The sequence below is a fragment of the Nomascus leucogenys genome, chromosome 10 (genome assembly GCF_006542625.1).
Source record: "Nomascus leucogenys isolate Asia chromosome 10, Asia_NLE_v1, whole genome shotgun sequence".
In the NCBI taxonomy this organism is placed as follows: domain Eukaryota; kingdom Metazoa; phylum Chordata; class Mammalia; order Primates; family Hylobatidae; genus Nomascus; species Nomascus leucogenys.
Window position 1 is genome coordinate 66,312,911 of NC_044390.1, and position 19,015 is coordinate 66,331,925.

The 19,015-nt window shown below is 43.3% G+C and overlaps 1 protein-coding gene across 2 annotated transcripts; it reads right to left on the reverse strand.

Annotated features, from left to right (window-relative positions):
• Positions 1-1,117: 1,117 nt before the first annotated feature.
• On the reverse strand, positions 1,118-18,638 carry ZNF836 (zinc finger protein 836). 2 transcript variants are annotated; one of them, XM_030821200.1, is made up of 5 exons: positions 18,328-18,638; positions 16,643-16,784; positions 15,110-15,204; positions 7,465-7,591; positions 1,118-4,551 (listed from the first exon to the last, which is right to left on the reverse strand). In XM_030821200.1, exons 3-5 carry the CDS (start codon positions 15,122-15,124, stop codon positions 1,883-1,885), a joined length of 2,811 nt encoding a protein of 936 aa, XP_030677060.1. In that variant the 5' UTR covers positions 15,125-15,204; positions 16,643-16,784; positions 18,328-18,638; the 3' UTR covers positions 1,118-1,882. The 2 variants fall into 2 exon arrangements, with proteins under 2 accessions (XP_030677060.1, XP_030677061.1); XM_030821201.1 differs by lacking the exons at positions 16,643-16,784; positions 18,328-18,638 and having other exon boundaries at positions 1,644-4,551; positions 15,110-15,257.
• Between the last annotated feature and the right edge of the window lie 377 nt (positions 18,639-19,015).

Sequence of the window (19,015 nt, forward strand, 5' to 3'; positions counted from 1 at the left end):
CATGATCCACCTGCCTTGGCCTCCCAAAGTGCTGGGATTACAGGCGTGAGATACCAAGCCCGGTCGAACATTTGATTTTTTAAAAAGTCTTACTATATTTGTTACATTTGTAAGGTAGCTCTTCAGTATGAATACTCTGGTTTCCATTTTGATGGTCAGGTAAAAGCCTTACCACACACATTACATTTGTGTGGTTCCTCTCAAAGTTGTATATTTTGATGTCTCGTGAGTTCTGATGCCTGGGGAAAGTCTCTGGCATATACATGTAGATTTCCTATCAGTATAAACTCCCTTATGTCCAGTAGTGATTGAACTCTGGTAAAGGTTTTGCCACACTCTTTTCATTTGTAAAGCATCTCTGCACTATGAATTATCTATAGATCCACAAGTTTTGATCTTTGAATAGAATTCTTGCCACATATACTGCACTTCAGTAATTTCTCTCCAATATGTGTATTCTTTTTTTTTTTTTTGGAGACAAAGTCTTGCTCTGTTGCCCAGGCTGGAGTGCAATGGTGTGATTTTGGCTCACTGCAACCTCCACCTCCCGGGTTCAAGCAATTCTCCTCCCTCAGCCTCCAAAGTAGCTGGGACTATGGGCACACGCCACCATGCCTGGCTAATTTTTTTGTATTTTAGTAGAGACGGGGTTTCACTCTGTTGCCCAGGCTGGTCTCAAACTCCTGAGCTCAGGCAATCTGCCCACTTCAGCCTCCCAAAGTGCTAGGATTATAAGCGTGAGCCACCGCACCCGGCCTTCCAGTATGTACATTCTTATGCCAAGTGAGTAGTGAACAGTACCTTAAAACTTAGCCACATTTACTGCATGTGTAAATGTATTGGGCCATATTTGAATTGCTATAAAGAAATACCCGAGGCTGGGTAATTTATAAAGAAGTTTAATTGACTCACAGTTCTGCAGGCTTTACAGGAAACATGATGCTGGCATCTGCTCACCTTCTGAGGAAGCCTCAGGAATGTTAAAATCATGGTGAAAGGGAAAAGGGGAGTGGGCATGTCACATGGCAAGAATAGGAGCAAGAGAGAGGAAAGTTCCATACACTTTTTGTTTTTTTTTTTTGGAGACAGGTCTCGCTGTCACCCAGGCTGGAGTGCACTGGCACGATCTTGGCTCAGTGCAACCTCTGTCTCCTGGGTTCAAGTGATCCTCATGCTTCAGCCTCCTGAGTAGCTGAGATTACAGGCATGCATCACCATGCCTGGCTAATGTTTCTATTTTAGTAGAGACAACTGTTCACCACGTTGACCAGCCTGGTTTTGAACACCTGGCCACAAGTGATCTGCCTGCTTCAACCTCCCTAAATGCTGGGATTACAGGCATGACCCACCATGCCTGACGTGCCATACACTTTCAACCAACAAGATCTCAGCCGGGCGCGGTGGCTCACACCTATAATCCTGGCACTTTGGGAGGCCGAGGCGGGCAGATCACAAGGTCAAGAAATTGAGACCATCCCGGCCAATGTGGTGAAACTCCGTCTCTACTAAAAATACAAAAATGAGCCAGGCATGGTGGTGTGCACCTGTAGTCCCAGCTACTCAGGGAGACTGAGGCAGGAGAATCACTTGAACCTGGGAGGCAGAGGTTGCCGTGAGCCGAGATCACACCACTGCATTCCAGCCTGGCGACAGAGAGAGACTCCGTCTCAAAAAAACAAAACAAACAAAAAAACAAGATCTCCCCAGAACTCACTATCCCAAGAAGAGCAAAAAGCGAGTGGTGCTAAACCATTCTTGAGAAATCCACCCCTGTGATCCAATCATCTCCCACCAGGCCCCACCTCCAATAAGGGGGATTAAAATTCCACATGAGATTTCAGACGGAAGTGACAAATATACAAACTATATCAATAGGTATGAATTATTTGAACGCAGAAGTTAGGAGAACATCTAAAGGCTTTTCCACGTTGAATTTTGTTGTAAGATTTTCTGCAGTATGTTTTGTCTGATGTTTAGTGAGGCCTGAGCGACTAATGAAAGATTTGCCACACTCATTACATTTATAAGGTTTTTCTCCAGAATGAATTATTTGGTGTTTGTTGAGGCAAGAAAACCGCCCAAAGGCCTTGCCACATTCCATACATTTGTATGGCTTCTCTCCAGTGTGGTTTCTTTGATGGTACACCAGCTTTGACCTTTCAATAAAAGCTTTACCACATTCATTACATTTGTAAGGTTTGTCTCCAGTATGCATTTTCTGATGATTAACCAGAATTGAACGCACTCTAAAGGCTTTACCACACTCATTACACACATAAGGTTTCTCTCCAGTATGAATACTCCGATGACGTGCTAGTGTTGATTGATGACGAAAGACCTTGCCACATTCATTACATTTGTAAGGTTTCTCTCCAGTATGAATTCTCCGATGCCTTGCAAGGTTCGAAGTGGAATTAAAGACCTGGCCACATTCAATACATTTGTATGGCATCTCTCCAGTATGCCTTCTCTGATGGTACGTCAGGCCTGTTATATGACTAAAAGTTCTACCACAATGGCTACATTTGTGTGGTTTCTCCCCAGTAGGATTTCTGTGATATCTTGCAAGTTTTGAACTTTGGATAAATGCCCCTCCAAACTCATTACAATTATAAGGTTTCTCTCCAGTATGAATTATCAGATGTTTAGTGAGGCTTGAACGCTGAGTATAGGCTTTGCCACAATCATTACATTTGTAAGGTTTCTCTCCGGTATGAATTTTCCGATGACGTGCTAGGCATGAGTAGTAACTGAAGACCTTGCCACATTCGTTACATTGAAAAGGCTTCTCTCCAGTATGAATTCTCTTATGATTTGAAAGGTTTCCACTGTCATTGAAGACCTTGCCACACACATTACATTTGTAAGGTTTCTGCCCAGTATGAATTCTTAGATGACGTGCTAGGCATGAGTAGTTCCTGAAGACTGTGCCACATTCATTACATTGGAAAGGTTTCTCTCCCGTATGTATTCTCTTATGAATTGAAAGGTTTCCACTGTAATTGAAGACCTTGCCACACACATTACATTTGTAAGGTTGCTCCCCAGTATGAATTCTTAAATGTCTTACAAGGCATGAATTTTCACTAAAGACCTTTCCACATTCACCACATTGGTAACGTTTCTCTCTGGTATGAATTATCTTATGTCGAGTGAGTAATGAGCCCTGTTTAAAGGCTTTGCCACATTTATCACATTTGTAAGGTTTCTCTCCAGTATGAATTCTCCGATGCCCTGCGAGATGTGAAGTCTGACTGAAGACCTTGCCACATTCATTGCATTTGTAAGGTTTCTCTCCAGTATGACTTCTCTGGTGCCTTGCAAGTTGTGAACGTTGACTGAAGACCTTGTCACATACATCGCATGTATATGGTTTCTCTCCTGTATGGATTATCTGATGTGTAGTGAGGCTGGAGCTCCGTTTAAAGGTTTTGCCACACTCATTACATTTGTAAGGTTTGTTTCCACTATGAACTGTCTGATGAGTTGCCAGGTTGGAACTTTGACTAAAGGACTTTCCACATATGTTGCATTTGTATGGTTTCTCTCCAGTGTGGATTCTCTGGTGATTTACAAGATTAGAATTCTGCCTGAAGACCTTGCCACATATATCACATTGATATGGTTTCTCTCCTGTATGGATTATCTGATGTGTAGTCAGGCATGAGCCTTGTTTGAAGGTTTTCCCACACTCATTACATTTGTAAGGTTTCTCTCCAGTGTGAATTCTCTGATGTATTGCAAGGTTGTAACTTTGACTGAAGGACTTGCCACATTCATTACATTTGTAAGGTTTGTCTCCGGTGTGACTTCTCCAGTGATTTACAAGATCTGAATTTTGTCTGAAGATCTTGCCACATATATCACATTCATATGGCTTCCCCCTTGTATGGACTATCTGATGTATAGTTAGTAGTGAGCCCCGATGAAAGGCTTTGCCACATTCGTTGCATTTGTAAGGTTTCTCTGTAGTATGTACCATCTGATGGCTAATAAGACTTGAAGACACTCTAAAGGCTTTGCCACACTCATTACATATATAAGGTTTTTCCCTAATGTGTGTTTTCTCAAGTTGGGTGGGTAATGACAGTTGCAAAAACTCATTCCCATATTTTTTAGAAATGTTGGTTTGGACACTAGGAAGAATTCTTTGAAGTGGTGAAACTAGGGAACCATAATTAACTGTCTTTTCAGGTTGGTTACATTCATAAATTTTCCCTTCAGTTTGAAATTTCTGCAGTTCAGTCAGACGTGACTGAAAGCTGAATGTAAGCTGATTTTCAAAACATTTGTTTTCTACATCCTCTTGACTATGTTGACCTCTTTTACCAGTAAGATTGTTTTTATAGGTCATTGGCACTTCTTTATAATTTATTTCACCATCTTTCCATTGAAACTCAAGGTCCTGTAGATTTTTCTGGATTTCCCTTAAGTAAAAATTTTCAACATCATAACATTCATGTCTTTCCAGCATCACTGTTTGGAATTTTTCTCCTGTATTACTGTTCCCTACTGGTGGTAATTCCTTGGTCATACATTTAGGAAGGATACCTACAAAATATAATGAACATGGGAGTTTTTTTGTTGGTTTTTTTTGAGACAGAGTCTTGCTCTGTTGCCCAGGCTGGAGTGGAGTGGCACAATCTCGGCTCACTGCGACCTCCACCTCCTGGGTTTGAGCTATTCTTCTGCCTCAGCCTCCTGAGTAGCTGGGACTACAGGCACATACCACCACACCTGGCTAATTTTTATATTTTTAGTAGAGACAGGGTTTCCCCATATTGGCCAGGCTGGTCTCGAACTCCTGACCTCGTGATCCGCCCACCTTGGCCTCCCAAAGTGCTGGGATTACAGGCGTGAGCCACTGTGCCTGGCCAAACATGGGTTTTAAAAATAACTAGTATTATTTGTTTATTTTTAATAACTACTATTTGTAAATATTTTATATTGAAAACATACTACACTGAAAGTAACATTTATACTAGACAGTTACCAAACTTTACCACAGTGATCTTCTATTTTTACAAATAAAAAAGGAGTAGAATTCTTCAGTAAAGAAAGAGTAATCACATGTAATTCAAATTAATTTTAAGGAAGCCCAGTTTCAAACATTCAATGACCAAAAGACTCATGTTGTGCAAACATATATTAGCAGTAAAACAAGTGTTTTTCCACTATGCCCCCAAATCATACACCAACTGGCAGCAAACATATGGCTCTCTCAGAAGAGAAAACAGTTTTTTATATACATATATATATATATATATATATTTACTTCATATTTATTGTGCACAAATAAATGTCAAATTACAGCTAAATATCAACAAGTTCAACTAATTAATGATCTATGTAAATGGCAAGCTAGAATTATAAATCAAAAATAGTACTGGGAAAATGAGAAAGAATTTTTTGAAGTTATAATACTAAGTTATTTTTCTGAATACTTATTATATAATTATTAAACCTGTTCTAAAACTGCCTATTTCTGGCCGGGCACAGTGGCTCACACCTGTAATCCCAGCACTTTGGGAGGCTGAGGTGGGTGAATCACGAGGTCAGGAGTTCGAGACCAGCCTGGCCAACATGATGAAACCCCATCTCTACTAAAAATACAAAAATTAGCCAGGCATGATGGTGTGCACCTGTAATCCCAGCTACTTGGGAGGCTGAGGTAGGAGAATTGCTTGAACCCAGGAGGCAGAGGTTGTAGTGAGCTGAGATTGCGCCACAGCACTCCAGTCTGGGTGACAGAGCAAGACTCTGTCTCAGAAAAACAAACAAACAAAAACTATCTATTTCCATAAAAAATAGACATTTGTAACACTAACAAGCAGTGCAAGTCAGCTATATTGACTTGTTTGCCAAAACTCGTATGTTGGGGTCCTAATCCTCAATGTAATATTACTTGGAGGTGTGAACTTTGGGAGGCAATTAGGTCACCATGGTAAGTAGAATTTCAGGAACAGAATAGGAATTAGAGTAGATGTGAAAAAGCTTTTGCTTTTTGCATGGCAATCCTTCTGCCATGTGAGGACACAGAAAGAGTTAGCCATGATACACCAGGAAAATGGCCCACACCAAGAACCAAGGTGACTGGCTCTGACATGTGGACTGCTCATCACCCAGATCTGTGAAAAGTGAATTTCTGTTGTTTAAACCACCCTATCTATGGTATCTGCTACACCTAACCACACTAAGTTAAAGCTAATATGCCATCTCATTATAAGCATGAAATAATGTTGATAAACCTTATTAAACAAAGAAATTTGTGAGTCTTTACTATAAAACATGCAATATTCTAAGCTAGCAAGCAGCACTAACTTGTTTTAAAAAATCTTAAGATAAATTATCACTATTTTACAAATAAGGACAGTAAGCCTGCCCACAGGATTTATGTATCTACACCCAAATTACAAAGAAAGTAAGACATGAACCTGGGTTTCCGGGATCAAACATGTTTTTAAATAAAACTGGCCAAACAGTCAGTGCAGATAACTGGTCACTCCAAATACCAAGAGTGTGGAAAGAAATACTTCAAGAGCCAAGGTGTGTTGCCAAAACATTATTCAGTCATCCTTCATGAATGACAGTATCTGAGTCATCATCCCCTGCACATATTGACATAGGCAGTGTTCTCAGAAAATAGAATGAGTAGGGGTCACCCCTTACACACTGAGTGTAACACGGAAGGTGAGGGAGTACTGCAATAATGGGAGTGTAAAATTAATATGCTAGTAAGTAACTGGGTAGTCCATCTGGACCAAAGTAGTATGTTTGGAAGAGGCAGGGAGGAGGAAGGGCAAGAGGGGAGGGCAAAGAGTTATGAGCATGGTGCAGCAGCGTTTGTGCTTGCAGAGCTGTGGGTATTAATTGCCCAAAGAATAGTTAAAATCCTGACTTTGGAAGAAAAGAGAGATACTAATTTAGAAGTAGCGTGGTGACGCACGCCTGTAATCCTAGCACTTTGGGAGGCCAAGGCAGGCAGACTGCTGAGCTCAGCCTGGGCAACATGGTGAAACCCCATCACTACTAAAATACAAAAAATTAGCCGGAAGTGGTGGTGTGAGCCTGTAGTCCCAGCTACTCAGGAGGCTGAGGTAGGAGAATTGCTTGAACTCGGAAGGCGGAGGTTGCAGTGAGCTGAGTTCACGCTGCTGCACTCCAGCCTGGGCGACAAAGCTAGACTCTGTCTCCATAAAAAAAAAAGTAGCATTATACTGACTAATACCTAAATATGGGAATTATACTATGGGCACAAGACAACAAGGGAAGACATTCAAAAAGGAGATAGTGTGACGATCTGGGAAGTGAAAGGCCAGATGCAGCATTATGAAGCTTTTTATTTGTGAGTCAACAAGGCTTCAGTCTCAGTCAAATAATGGAAGGGCTCCCAAGAAAGACAACAGAGAAAATACAAAAATACACGAGGGCAGATCTTAACTTCTAGAGCAAAATTATCCTTACCCAGGAAGACCAGGTTCCTGTAGTTCTCCAACATCACATCCCAGTACAAAGCTTTCTGCACAGGGTCCAGGGATTTCCACTCCTCCTGAGAGAATTCTATGGCTACATCCCTGAATGTCAAAGGTCCCTGAAATGAAAAACACATTTCAACATGAGCAATGGGAGAGCTCTTATCTATACATAAAATGAGAAGAGGAGAGAACTGTCACATCAATTTGATTGAAGTGTGTGTTTTCACATATCCATGCAAGGCATCTGTGAGAAGTTTATGTGTCCCTAATTTAAATTTGTTTTAAAATTCAATAGGAGATTATGATATCCTGTAAATCAGTGTACGCTTCTCATTTTTGTGTACAATGCAAGAAATATACAAAGAAATGAACATGTGGTTATCTGTATAAGTGTTAGATATTATGTTCAATATATCAACTGAGTGTCTTAGATGAGCTAGCATACGAGTGGTGTCTTCGAGATGACAATGTCCATAGCAGCTTTAAAGAAAGGTCAGAAACTAAAAACTGTGATGACCACAGCAACAGCAATGACTGAAGTTTTGGAACACATTCCATGTGCTGGGCATTACTCCAAATGCTTTACATGTTCTAATTCAAATAACAACATAATAGATAGATAGAGAGATTTGTTCCCATGTTACTAGGAGACAACTATGTCACAGAAAAAGCTAAGAAGTCACCTAGGTCGACAACCTGAAAATGGCAGAGCAGGCATCTGAATCCAGATGTCTGAGAATCAGTCTTGAATCAAAAGAAACAAATGGTTAAATTATGGTTATGGTATGTCCTAGTCTCTCTGTGCTGCTGTACCAAGTAAAACAGACTGGGTAATTTATGAACAATAAAAATGTATTTCTCATGATTCTGCTGGCTGGGAAATCCAAGATCAAGGTGCCAGCAGGACTGATGTCTGGTGAGGGATGATCCTTGCTTCCAAGATGGTCTTGTTGCTGCATAGGGGATGAATGCTGTGTCCCCACACGGCAGAAGGGACAGAAGGGGCAAAAAGCAGTGAACTCCGTAGAATAAACCTTTTGATATCTCATTGACGAGATACCCACTGACAAAGGCAGACTTCTCATGATCCAATCTCCTCCTAAAGGCCACGCCTCAAAACATTTAAAGATTGGGCCCTGGGGATTAAGTTTCAACATGAATTGTGGAGGAGAAAAAAAAAACTCAGACCATAGCATTCCACCCCTGGCCCCCAAAATTGATGTACTTCTCACAAACAAAATACATTCTATCCCAATGGCTCCCAAAGCTTTATTTCTACAACCAATTCAAAAGCCTATCGTCTAGAGTTGTATCTAACTACAATCTAAATCAGATATGGGTGAGACTCAAACGTGCATTTCATCCGAAGGCAAACTGCTTTCTAGTTGTGAACCTATGAAATCAAACGAGTTATGTGCTTCCAAAATACAATGGTGGGGCAGACACAGGTTAAATATTTCATTTCCAAAAGGGAGAAACAGGAAGGAAGGGGTAGCTGTTCCCACGTAAGGCTGAAACCCAACAGGGCATACACATTAAACGCTAAGGCTTGACAATAATCTTTGACTCCGTGTCCCACCTTCTAGACATCCTGGAGTAGAGGTTGGGTCCCAACATCCCGGGGATCCCAGCCCCAGTGGTTTTGTTGGGATCACCCCACATGGAAGTTCTCACAGTGCCTGCAGCTCTCCCGAGCTGGAATCACATACCGGTGACTCTACAGTTTTGGGGTCTCAAAGGTGGCCCTGCTCCCAGGGCTTTACTGGACCTTATCCTAACAGGGACTCTCTGAAGTTGGCCCTGCCTCCACAGCTAGATTGAGCATTGCCTTAGTGGGGACTTCCAGGGATAGCCTCACTCATATGGCATTTCTATGCCTAGGCTCCAAGCATCTCTGAGGCATTCTTTGAAATCTAGATGGAAGTAGACATGAGTCCACATCTCATGCTCTCTGCACACTTTTAGTTTGCAGTGTGTTGATGTTGCCAAGGTTTACAGTTGTGTGTTGTAACCGACCTCGATCCCTGGTGGACTGAACAAAGGGGGTCAACGTGGAAATAAAAGAAAAAGACAAGAGAGTATATTTGGAAGAAGGGGCCAGGGGGCATCTTGCCTCTAGTGGACAAGGGCCCTGAGCTTTTTCAGCCCTCCGAATTTATTAGGTAAAAGAGATAACCAGAAGCGGGGGTGATTGTCGGTAACTCAGTCGGCCATTTGGATCACAGCAGGCTTGCAAGACTGCATCCTTTGAACAATAAGCTCTAGATTTCCCAGTAGATAACTTCAAGGAGCCTGGCACCAGGGAGTGACGGCCCTCAGCAAACCTTCTGGTGGCAGGCGCAGTCGTGAGTTTGCTCACATCCTGCATTCATGATAAACAGTTTGCTGTTTGATCATATAGCCTCCAGTGGAATGCTGAGTTCATCACGATCCCTTTGGCCTTTTTGGCTCCCAACAGTGTGTGCCCTCTGGAGTGGTGGCTGGTCTGCACCTGGTCCCACTTCAGCCACAGGTGGGGTAGCCAAGGACCTCTGCTCTGAAATACAGAGATCACAGACCTGAGGTATCAGAGTTCCCAGGTTCAAAGGGCACCCTGGGCCACTCCCTTGAAACTATTCTGCCCTCAAGGCCCTGGCACTCTGGACCTACAATGGGCACAGCAGTCTCAAAGATCTCTAAAATGCCTTTGGGGTGATTCTCCCATTGTCTCAATAATTAGGTCCTGGCTTACTTCTATCCATACTAATCTCCTTGTCTGAGGCCACTTGGCTACACCCCTCTTGGTTTTCTCTCCTGAATACACTTTTAATTCTTTACATGGCCAGGCTGAGAATTTTCCAAATCTTTACACTGGGCTTTGAAAACAAATTGTTTTTAACTCATTTCTCTCTTCTCCCATTTTACTGTAAACAGGTCAGAGAAGCCATGCAGCAACCTGAACAATTTGCTTTGAGAGTGTTTCTGCCAAACATCTTAGTTCATCACTTTTTTTTTTTTTTTTTTTTTGAGACAGAGTCTCACTCTGTTGCCCAGGCTGGAGTGCAGTAGCGCAATCTCGGCTCACTGCAAGCTCCGCCTCCCAGGTTCATGCCATTCTCCTGCCTCAGCCTCCCAAGTAGCTGGGACTACAGGTGCCTGCCACCATGCCCAGCTAATTTCTTTTTGTATTTTTAGTAGACACGGAGTTTCACCGTGTTAGCCAGGATGGTCTCGATCTCCTGACCTTGTGATCTGCCCACCTCGGCCTCCCAAAGTGCTGGGATTACAGGCGTGAGCCACCGCGCCCGGCCAGTTCATCACTCTTAAATTCTGCTTTCCACAGCCCGGGTGTGGTGGCTCACAAGGTCAAGAGATCGAGACCATCCTGGCCAACATGGTGAAACCCCGTCTCTACTAAAAATTCAAGATGAGATTTGGGTGGAGACACAACCAAAGCCATATCAACTGGTTTCTGTCTTGCCTGAATATAATCACTGAAAGGAACAGGATGAAAGATTAGGGGGCCACTGAGAAAAAAGAAGATTGACATAAACCAGTGTGTGCAGTAACACAGAAAGACACTAGGTAAGAGCTAGTACCATAGCTGACTGCAGCACCAGAGTCTTCAATAGCACAGACAGGTAACAGGGGAGCTTCTGAGTAGAAACCAGCAAACCTCTTCAATTAGGAGATGACAAGCAAAGGCTCAGAGAGGACACGATCCCCAGTCAGAAAATTATAATTGTGTGTGTTGTTGTTGTTGTTGTTGTTTTAGATGGATCGTTTACTGAACTCCAGCCTGGGCAATAGAGTGAAACCCTGCCACAAAAAAAGGAAAAGAAAAAGAAGGAAGGAAGGAAGGAAGGGAGGGAGGGAGGGAGGGAAGGAGGGAAGAAAAAGAGAGAAGGAAAGAAAAAGTGAGAAAGAAGGAGAAATGGCCGGGTGCAGTGGCTCACACCTGTAATCCCAGCACTTTGGGGAGCTGAGGAGGGCAAATCACCTGAGGTCAGGAGTTTGAGACCAGCATGGCTAACATGGTGAAATCCCGTTTCTACTAAAAATACAAAAAATTAGCCAGGCTTTGTGGTGCGTGCTTATAATCCCAGCTACTCAGGAGGTTAAGGTAGGAGAATTGCTTGAACCCAGGAGGCAGAGGTTGCAGTAAGCCGAGATCGCACCATCGCACTCCAGCCTGGGCAACAAGAGTGAAACTCTGTCTCAAAAAAAAAAAAAAGAGAGAGAAAGAAAGAGAAAGGAGGGAGGGAGGGAGGGAAGGAGGGAGGGAGGGAGAGAGAGAGAGAAAGATGGAAGGAAGGAAGGAAGGAAGGAAGGAAGGGAGGGAGGGAGGGAGGGAGGGAGGGAGGAAGGAAGGAAGGAAAAAGAAAGAAAGAAAGAAAGAAAGAAGGAAAGAAAGAAAGAAAGAAAGACTAGAGCTAAAAATAACTGAGTTGAAATAGTCACTAGATGAGTTCAACAGCTGACTTAATCAGGCAGAAGAAGGAATCAGTGAACTCAAAGGGGATTTTGACAGGGAGAGAAACAAAAACTATAAAAAACAGAGAAAAATGAAGAGAGCATAAGGGGCTCATGGCAAACCATCAAGCACCAAGAACATATGTATTCTGGAAGTCCAATAAATAATGTGAATATATATAACATTACTTAACTGTAAGCAAACAAACAAGCTTTACTGAAAGCCATAATATAATCAAAGGCTGGGTTCAATGGCTCATGCCTGTAATCCCAGCACTTCTGGAGGCTAAGGCAAGCAGATCACTTGAGGTCAGGAGTTTGAGGCCAGCTTGGTCAACATGGTGAAACCCCCTCTCTCCGAAAAATACAAAAAAATTAGCTGGGTTTGGTGGTGAGTGCCAATAGTCCCAGCTGCTCAGGAAGCTATGGCAGGAGGATCCGTTAAACCTGGGAGGCGGAGGTTGCAGTCAGCCCAGATCATGCCACTGCACTCCAGCCTGGACAACGGAGCCAGACTTCATCACCCAAAAAAAGATTCATGCAAAGAAAATGTAAGCAAGAAAACCTTAGATCTAAAAGAAACATAGTATTTTATAATCCCACTGTGAGCCAGGCCTTCCAGAAAAAGATAAAGCAAACATTTATTTATTTTTGCTTTTGTGGTATGCCATCCTAAAAGAGGCACTCACTCTTTTAACTGCCCAACCTGGAGGAAACTTCAGACATCTGTGGTGAAGATAGCATGCATACAGGCAGCCACAGTGACATTCTTTGTAACAGCAAAAAACGGTAAAAGACCCATTCGTCTTCATTTAGGGACTGCTCCAAAGAGGATGCAAAACAAACTATTAGTGTTTATTAACATAAAAATATGTACACTTCGAAAACTTGCAAAATAAAATTTCACAGCAGAACATTCACTGAAGAATTGTTTTCTGAAATCTCAAAATGACGTGTAAACGCAACTTGACACCTCTCACTGACTCTTGCCACAGAACTTACGATAGTAGCTCTCCACAGAAACGTGAGGGATGGTGGATGATGTGACAGGGAAAGGAACCTGGGTTCCCCCAGGTTGGGCACTTGAAAGAGTGATCGCTTCCTCTAGGATGGTGCATTTCCTGCTTTGCTAGATCTGGCAAGATTTTCCACTACCCTGAGCTGCAAAGCGGCCCTCTCCCACCAACATCACATGAGATTTCTCACCCATTGAAACAAAACCTACTACTATGTTTCTCTTAGATTTTGAGTATCTGGGGAAAATGATAACTCTTTGCATTTCCATTTTCCGTTTCATTAATTTGTAGAAATCAGAATAAAATAATCTCCATTCTTTGCTCAATTTTTTTTTTTTTTTTTTACTGCATTCTAGGAGCCATTTCATATTCTGTAGTTAAATTTTTGGAATATATATGCCTTAATGTCCTTTTTTAATTTTTATTTTTAATTTTATTTCTGGAGACAGAGTCTAGCTCTGTCGCCCAGGCTGGAGTACAATGGTGCAATCTCAGCTCACTGCAACCTCTGCCTCCTGGATTCAAGGGATTCTCCTGCCTCAGCCTCCCGAGTAGCTGGAACTACAGGCATGCGCCACCACGCCAGGCTAATTTTTGTATTTTTAGTAGAGGTGGGGTTTCACTATGTTGGCCAGGCTGGTCTCTAACTCCTGACCTCGTGATCCGCCTGCCTCGGCCTTCAAAAGTGCTGGGATTACAGGCATGAGCCACTGCGCCTGGCCAATGTCCTTTTTTAAGATTATAAATTTTTTTTAGCATAAAACCGAAATGTTTCCTTGATGCCCCGTGTTTTATGTTTGCTTATAAATTTTATGGTATATATAAGGTATACAACATGATATTACAGTATAGATAGTAAAAAAAAGTCACTATAGTTTAACAAATTAACACATCCATCATCACAGAGGTACCCTTTTTTTTTGACAGGAACAGCTAAAATCTAACATAGCATGAATTTCATATATAATAAAATATTATTTTCCTATCATCTTCATGTTGTACCACCTTCTTAATGCCTCAACTGCATCTCTGCTTGGACTTTTACTGCAAATAAATATATTATGTGATGTTTAAAATAAAAGAAATATGATGTTCAGTAATAATTGGTGGAATGAGAGAATTTGGCTCCATCTTCTCTAATAACAAAGGAGTTCTGCTCCTACCTCTGAGCAAAATTATAACCTTTTTACATAAAACAACTGCTAAGAGTCCCAGCATGAACACCGCAGTCTCTGCAAGACGGATATAGCGACAATGGCTAAATGAATCCGACATTCAGGTTGATTTTATATTTTAAAATCAATGATTGGCCGGGCACAGTGGGTCACACCTGTAATCCCTGCATTTTGGGAGGCCAAGGCGGGAGGATCACCTGAGGTCAGGAGTTCAAGACCAGCCTGACCAACGTGGTGAAACCCCGTCTCTACTAAAAATATAAAAATTAGCCGGGCGTGGTGGCGCATGCCTATAATCCCAGCTACTTAGGAGGCTGAGGCATGAGAATCACTTGAACCAGGGAGGTGGAGGTTGCGGTGAGCCGAGATCGCACCATTGCACTCCAGCCTGGGCAACAAGAACGAAACTCCGTCTCAAAAAAAAAAAAAAAAATCAATGATAAAATAAACACCCTCTATCACTGATGTGTGTATCTAATTGTCCATTCCATTCCCAGGCATTAAGATTTTGAAGTTAGAAACAGTGACTAATTCATACAGCTTCAAGTACAGTATAAAATTAGGCAGAAAAGATCTCCCCTCATAGGCCTCTTTTCCAGAATTTACGAGGTATCCTGCACATTAATATGTGACTTCTGTGTGCAGCTTCTCTACTTCTGGTCTACAGAGAGCTGACTGCGTCCTGATTTTGCCTCTAAACAATCTCTGCTGCCAACAGCTCTGACACTGTGGGGCCCATAGCCCGTCTCCATCCATGTCTGGGTGTGAGCCTCTCCCAGGACCATGCCCAGTGGAGCCTCCCCAAGTTAATGTCACTGGGTCGCAGTGAGATAGAACCTAAGTGAGATGAGAGAAACTGAGGGAAGGCATGGGTGAATGGCAGCAGACGTGTCAGGCAGGATGCTTCAGACTCAGAGAAGATTCGCAACTCCAATGTGTCGCATTTCAAAAAGGAAAGAGACAGAATGATCCACTAAGAATATCATTTTACCTGTGTAAAAGCCATCCCTGACTCCTTTTATTTCCCTTTCTTCCTCTTCTGGGCTTCTCTCTCAGCCAATATAATTAATTCTTTACAAGTCAAATCTGAAAGTCAAAAATCTGTTGTTTAATGCTTGGAAACAACACATTCCTTTCTGCACTACAACCATGCCCACAGGGAAGACCTCGGCATTTGGAGAGACAGCCCACTGCACCAGGGGGATGCAAGGATAATAAATTCCTAAACAAAGACCAGGTGTCCTGGCATGGTGGCTCACGCCTGTAATCCCAGCACTTTAGGACGCAGAGGCGGGCAGATGAACTGAAGTCAGGAGTTTGAGAGCATCCTGGCCAACACAGTGAAACCCCGTCTCTACTAAAAATACAAAAATTAGCCGGGTGTGGTGGCATGCACCTGTAGTCCCAGCTACTCAGGAGGCTGAGGCAGGAGAATTGCTTGAACCCGGGAGGCGGAGGTTGCAGTGAGCTGAGATCATGCCACTGTGCTCCAGCCTGGGCCACACAGCGAGACTCCATCTCAAATCAATCAATCAATCAATAAAAATAAAAAAGAAAATGTATGATGTGTCTATACACATATCTTTATGTGTACGTGTATTTATATTGCTATATATAGTATGCGTACATAAGTATAATGGATTTATTCAACCATAAAAAAGAAGAAAATCCTGCTATTTGCGACAACATGGATGAACCTGGAAGACATTATGCTAGGTGAAATAAGACAGAAACTAAAAGACAATTACTGTATGACCTCACAAGCAGAATTTTAAAGAATCCAATTCATAGGAACAGGGTAGAACAGTTGTTGCCAGGGGCTGGTGGTGGGGAGAATGGAAAAATCTTGGCCAAAGGGTACAAACTTTCAGTTATAAAATGAAGAAGTTCAGGGGCATCTAATGTACACCGTGGTGTCTAGACTGTATTGGACACTTTAACAGTTTGGAAACTATTTGAAAAATTTAATGAATTACAGGGTGAAAGTTTAAAAAAATGACAATATCTTTTTAGAAATGGATGACATCAGCTGATTATAGGATGCCACCAAATCTTATTTCAGAAGTTAGTAATTATTTATAGAAAGGCAGATATTGAATAAACTAACACTTATCTCAAGCTTCCAAAATAACAATGAATTAAGTGGAACTACAAAGAAAAAAGTAGGCCGGGTGCAGTGGTTCACACCTGTAATCCCAGTACTTTAGGAGGCCGAGGCCGGCGGATCACCTGAGGTTGGGAATTTGAGACCAGCCTGACCAACATGGAGAAACTCGGTCTCTACTAAAAATACAAAATTAGCCAGGCGTGGTGGCACATGCCTGTAATCCCAGGTACTCGTGAGGCTGAGGCAGGAGAATCGCTTGAACCTGGGAGGCGGGGATTGCAGTGAGCCGAGATGGCACCATTGCACTCCAACCTGGGCAACATGAGTGAAACTCCATCTCAAAAAAAAAAAAAAGAAAAAAGTAAATTCATTACAAAAAAAAAAAATAAGACTCTCAATACTCATACAAAGACATACCTTGTAGGCCTGGCGTGGTGGCTCCCGTCTGTAATCCCAGCACTCTGAAAGGCTGAGGCAGAAGGACTGCCTGAGCCCAGGAGGTTGAGGCTGCAGTGAGCGGAGATCATGGCACTGTACTCTAGTCTGACAGAGCAAGACCCTGTCTCAAAAAAGAAAAAAAAAAAAAAGACATACCTTGTAGCGAGAGTGACAGTCATTTATTGCCCCATTTCTCGGTTACTCTATCCTCTACCCCATCCCAGGAGAGAAAAGAGTTACCACAAATGACTGAATTTAAATGCCCTCTGGCTAAACAGAAATTCCAAATATCTTTTGATACAAATAAATACAAAATGCACAAGCCTTACAGAAAAGAGTGGTAATTTTCATCCTCATGAGTACAATTTAAAGAAATGAATTTTAAATTAGAGTATAAAGTCACAAATTAGAATATTACAACCACCATCCATATCCAATCAACTTATCGCTCATCTGGATGGGGTCCTCTCCCACTTTCTTCACTACTCTGTGTGTCCCTCTCTCATTCTGCACTTTCCTCCCCTTTTCTGTTTTTCTCCTCTTTATGTCTGTTCTGCCCAATGCTCTGCAACTAACTTCACCTCTCGTAGCTCTTTCTCCGCAATCTTTCTGATTGTCCCCAATCTCCACGTATTTCTGCCTCTTTTTCCCCATCTAAGCTCCGTCTCTGCTCTCCTTGTTAAAATTCCCTCTTACCTGTTACACCTCCTTTGTTCCCATTCTCTAGCACCCCCAACTTCCTAGGCTTCCTCCCTGCTGTGGTTCTCCCTCTACTCTGCTTGTCACCCACTGCCCTCTCTTTCAGTCCCAGCACCACGTAGCTCTGTCGGCTGCGGCTCCAACTCTTTTATCCTCTCCCCACTGTCTGTCTGCAGTGCCTCCTCCTTTGCCGCCCCTCACTATTTTGCTGCCCTTCATCTCTCTGAAGGTCCCCCTTTTTTTCTAAATGTCTCTGTGCTTTCCTCCCCCTGCTTCTTTCTCCATTCGTTCTCTTTCACTCTTGCTGTCTCTTTGCAAATCCCTAAATTATCATCCATTTTGCCGTGTATTTATGGGTCTCCCTCATTCTCTTCTATTCGGTCTTTCCTTTTGCTCCGTCGCTCCCCCTCTTTTCCTCTCCTGATCCCTCTCACCCACACATTCAGTAGGGAAGGGGAGGAATAAGATGCCCACCTCCCGGAAAAGCATATTTTCCAGTGGAGTAAAATTTGGGAAGAACACTGGGTGTCACAAGACAGACTCAGGTGACCTCCCCCAACGTGGGGGATCAGGAAAAGCAGTGGCTGTTAAAGGGAATCCTGGGGAGTGAAAGGACCCGGCGTGAGGAGGACACAAGGTGGCAGGGGGTACGGTGTCTCAGGACAGGGAGGGTCTGCAGAATCCCAGGACCTGGGAGGATAAGGGACTCCTTCAGGAGCCGGACGGCGGGCGCTCCCCTCCAGGGGCTGACGACGGAGAAGCTCCGGGGTCGCGACGGGCGGGAATCCACCTCCCGAGTAAGGACTCGACTTGGCGCAGGGCCGAAGCAGAGGTCAGCAAGGGTTTTAAGCAGGAACACGACCTGAGTGGGATTGTCTACATGGTCCTAAGGCAGAAAGGCAGGGAGCAAGGAACAGCCTCAGAGAGTAATTTTAAACCGAAAAGGAAGCAATTATCAGACTTACTTGGGGCGAAGGGGCTGTTGCTGGTATTTTAAGGTCCGTAGCGATCCCCAGGAAACGGGTATGGACAAGGGAAGACTGCCAAGTGCACGTTCGATTCACGTAGACCGGGCGAAGCAAATGTTTAGTCCGGGTAGACGAAAAATGATGCGCAGGGCTGTGATCGTTTCCCCGCGCGATCTGCTTCCGGGTGTGCAGGAAGCTGCACGCGCTGAGAAAAAAGACTGAGAGGCCTGGGGCGGGGAAGGGCCTGGGCGGGGTGCGACCCGCAAAAGGGAAGGGGCAGAAAGACGGGCTTGATTTGGGAACCCTGAAAGGGTGGGGCAAGGCTGATGGGGTAGTGGGCGGGGCCAGGTGGGCTCAGCGGGACCGGCGGTGTGGGCGGGGCCTGTTTGGTGGGCGGGGCCTGTTAGTCCCTCTGCCTTCCACCCAGCAAGTCTTTGTTCTTCTGATTTGGGAGTATTTGTGACTATTTCTTGTCCTGTGAAGCAGTGTTGCTTCCTGCCTATTTTAAGTTAATGTTTTAGACTTTAAGGTCAAAGCTTAAAGTTGTGGTCCACTTCTGTTGGAAACTAAGATGTTTTCTTCTTGTCAAGTTGAACTGATTTAAGTCAAAATCGATTTTTGCGAGCCTGGTGGACTAGACCGGGTCTTGCCAGTGAGGCTAAAGCCAGTTAAGGCTGAATTTGCT

What these genes read in the sequence shown, in the direction of transcription:
- ZNF836 (XM_030821200.1), bottom strand. An exon ending in CAGGAACCTGGTCTTCCTGG is followed by an intron (nt 4,552 to 7,464) that starts GTAAGGATAATT and finishes TATATTTTGTAG; the next exon opens with GTATCCTTCCTAAATGTATG.